The 3,590-nt window shown below is 63.8% G+C and overlaps 1 protein-coding gene across 2 annotated transcripts; it reads left to right on the top strand.

Annotated features, from left to right (window-relative positions):
* The first annotated feature begins 100 nt into the window (after positions 1-100).
* APOF (apolipoprotein F) lies at positions 101-2,899 on the top strand. Of its 2 annotated transcripts, none has more exons than XM_084610003.1 (2): positions 101-682; positions 1,713-2,899. In XM_084610003.1, the coding sequence occupies exon 2, from the start codon at positions 1,747-1,749 to the stop codon at positions 2,869-2,871; it is 1,125 nt and encodes a 374-aa protein (XP_084466129.1). In that variant the 5' UTR covers positions 101-682; positions 1,713-1,746; the 3' UTR covers positions 2,872-2,899. The 2 variants fall into 2 exon arrangements, with proteins under 2 accessions (XP_084466129.1, XP_084466128.1); XM_084610002.1 differs by having other exon boundaries at positions 1,710-2,899.
* The last annotated feature ends 691 nt before the right edge of the window (positions 2,900-3,590 follow it).

The following is a 3,590-nucleotide window of genomic DNA, read 5'->3' as shown; positions in this document are numbered from 1 at the left end:
CCTCTTGTCTCCCTTCTGCAGTGGTGGGGGGTGGGCCAGGGCTGCTGGGCGTGGAGGGGACAGGGTGTCAGGACTCCTGGGTTCTGGCCCCATATGCGGGAGGGGAGCAGAGCCCTGTTATTCTCACCCCGGCTCAGGTCTCCCCTCCCTACACTGTCCTCAGCCCCTAGGATGGTTCTCCTCTCCCCCCCATGCCTGCAGTGTCTGCTACCCTAGAGCCAGCTGGGAGGGGCCCTGGCCCAGCCTGGTGACATTGCACAGGGGAGAGGGGTCTTTGACTTCTTTTTACCAACAGCTACAAAAACAAGGTGAACAGAGGCCCTGGCATGAGCTCAGCCAGGGCAGGGACAACACCCGCGCCGGCCTCACCCAGCTCCCGTGGTCCCTGCTGCCCTCCCCTCCCAGCCCCGTGGTCCCTGCCTGCCCAGCGGTCACCCTGCCAGGGCAGGGTCACCCTGCTGCAGAGAGAGCATGTAGGGGCTGCAGAGGGGAAAGCTGTCACGCCTGTCCCTGGAAGGGGGGAGCAGGGGCCCGAGGCTGTTGCAATCAGCTGCCTGATAAGGGATCACCTGGTCTGGAGACCTCCCCCAGGTGGGCTATAAAAGGAGCCAGGCAGGCTCTGGGCCAGGCATCCTGCCATCCCTCCCGGTGCCCAGGAGCTCCTGATCTCGTCTGTGCCCAGGTGAGTGGAGGCTGTAACCACCCCCCTGCCTCAGAGGTTTGTCCCCACTGCTCTCGCTGCCTGAGGCTGCTGAGGCCCGGGGGGGCTGCACGTTTACACAAGGCCTTTGCACCAGGGTTGGTTGCCAAACCCCAGCAGGGACCGGTGGGGAGCAGCTCTGTCATTGGGGGCTGGGGGGGACTGCTATCGGTGTGCAAATCCATGCCACTGAGCTGGGCGTGGGGGGAAATGCCCTGTTTGCCCATAGGGGCGGAGGACTGGAGGCTGCCTGTGTCAATCAGACATGTTGAGCTGGAGGGGGCCTGTGTGGCTGAGCTTGGGGTGGGGGGGCATTTTCCCCTTGCCCTGGGCTGCTGATGGTGGGGGCTCTTCTCCTCCAATCTCAGGCAGCTCAGTGGGAATGGCCAAATTGGTGCCCACCAGCTTCACTGTTTCCTGGGGCGGGAAGAGAATTCCTCCCTGGTGCATTGTCCGTCCCACCCCCCACAGGTTAGTGCAGCTGCTGCAACACTGGGAAATGAGGACCTGCTTTGCTGTCTGAAGCCCCCCCCCCCCCGCCCCCGTGCTTGGCTCCCGGGGCTCGGCCTATGGGCACCCTTGGGAATTCAAAGGGACTGCGGGTGCTCCTCAATCCCAACCTCCAGCCACCTGCTCTCCCAGGACTGGACTCCCCTGTGATAATGATGCCTGATTCTTCGCTTGCATGTCCCACTGCAGATCTCAAAGTGCTTTTCAGTGGGGAAACTGAGGCCCAGGCCCAGGCAGAGCTGGAAATAGAAGCCAGGCCTCCCAAGTTCCAGGCCAGCGCTGTGTCTACTAGGCCATGCTGCCCCCCACCAGCTCTGCGGTCACCCTGACCCGCAGTCTCCTATCCCAGCCAGGCACTGCACATTTGAACCCTGGTCTCCAGAAGCCAAAGGCTGGTCCCTTGAGCCCAGTTGTGGGAGTAGCTGGCATCCCCTGCCAGAAGATCCCCTGCTGCAGGGAGGGGCTCCGGAGTCTTGTGTCTGTGACGTGTCCTCTTCAGCAGGGTCTGTGCTGCGCCCCCGAAAGACCGGCCCGCCATGCAACAGCCAGTTCTCCACTTCTGCCTGCTCCTGCTGTGCCATGAGCTACAGGGCCTCCAGCTGCCCGCCACACCGGGAGGCGCTGCTGGGACCGTCAAGCCCCCAGGGATGGAAGTGGCCTCCCTCCCCGCTTCTCCCGGTGCACCCAGCTCCCATCAGGCTGCTGCCAGGGTGCTGCTTGACTCCCTCCCAGGGCGGCTTCCCCAGCCAGGGCTCCCACGGGTGGGGGTCTCCTGCCAGGATTTGCTGCCCGAGGCCCTGGAGGGTTTCTCCCAGCTCCCGCCGCTGCCCCAGACCCTCATCATCGGGGCCTTAGCCCTCTCCCTTCAAGGGGCCGGCTGCCCCCGCCAGGCCAAGGGGCTGGTGCTGCGGCTCTATGGGACGGTGGGGGTGGATGATGCCAACGCACTGCTGCTGGGGATAGCAGGACTCCCGGGAACCCCCAGGAGAGGTGGGACCCCCCTGCTCTTCAACAGGGATCAGCTGGCAGGTGCGGGCCCCTGGCGATGCTCGGGCCTGGCCCGGCTTGACAGCTCCCTGCTGTTGGGCCCGGTGGTCAGCACCCATGGCGCCTTCCCAGCTGCCGCCGTGGCCTGCCACAGGCTGGGGTCTGCCTGCGCCGGCGTGACCTCCAACGGGACCGCCTCCTTCTCGGTGATCGGACAGCCTGGCGCCTACTCCCGGCCAGGCCACGGGGCCCAGGCCTGGCTCCACCGGTGCCGCTGGGCAGGAAGGAACCGGCGCGGGAGCCCGGAGGCCTGCAGCAGCAAGCAGGAGCGGAAGGTGCATGGCTTGCTGGAGTGGGTGCCCCTGGTCAGCACTTACTACAACATGGGCACCAGCATCTACTACGCCTTCCAGAACTGCACGGAGCTGGCCAAGGAGCGGGGCCTTGAGGCGGCCCTGGACCTGAGCTACGACGTCCTCCTGGGGCTCGTGGGCGGGCCAGCGGGCAGCTTGGGCCTCGGCATAGGCATGGGTCTGAAGCCGGCCATCAAAGTGGGGGTGCGGTCTCTGATCAGCTACTTCCGGCAGGTGGAGCCGTCCGACGCCCTGCCCATGAGCTCCTCCAGCCCCGTCACCACGGCCAGCTCCTTCGTGCCGCCATCGGTCTGGGTGTGAATAAAGCGGGGCGCTGCCCATTCCTTGAGCTCAGTGCTGGTGTCCATGATGGGGGGGTTCCGGGGAGGGGAGCTGGCTCACAGCCAGCCCAGCTTCATGCCCAGCTGTGGCCTCCATGTGCAATGAGTTTGGTGGGTCTCAGCTCTGGCCCTGGTGGCTGGCTCTCTCAGCCACAGTGGGCACGGGGGCTGGAGTCTCTCCGGCCAATTTCCAGCTCCCTAGGTGGTGCTCTGGGGAGGAGGGAAGGACCCCATCCGCCACTTGCCAACTCAGCATGAGCGCCTGTGCATGACCTTGATAAGGGGCATGTGATCTCCGGCCAGGGTTAGCCTGACCCAGGGCAGCCAGCTGCCACGAGTTGAGTCTAAAGATCAGCAGGTCTCAAAGGTGCTGGGTGGCCAAATTTCTCCCAGATATCATCATATCACATAGAAGATTAGGGTTGGAAGAGACCTCAGGAGGTCATCTAGTCCAACCTCTTGCTCAAAGCAGGACCAATCCCCAACTAAATCATCTCAGCCAGGGCTTTGTCAAGGGCCTTAGAAACCTCTAAGGAAGGAGATTCCAGCACCTCCCCAGGTAACCCATTCCAGTGCTTCACACCCCTCCTTGTGAAATAGTGTTTCCTGATATCCAACCTAAACCTCCCCCACTGCAACTTGAGTCATGAAAGACCCTGGGGTCAAATCGTCTCCTGCAGCCTGCCCAGTCCAGCCTCG

This window comes from Lepidochelys olivacea, assembly GCF_965140295.1.
Source record: "Lepidochelys olivacea isolate rLepOli2 genome assembly, chromosome: 20".
Taxonomy (NCBI): domain Eukaryota; kingdom Metazoa; phylum Chordata; order Testudines; family Cheloniidae; genus Lepidochelys; species Lepidochelys olivacea.
This window is presented reverse-complemented; position numbering and strand designations above follow the sequence as displayed.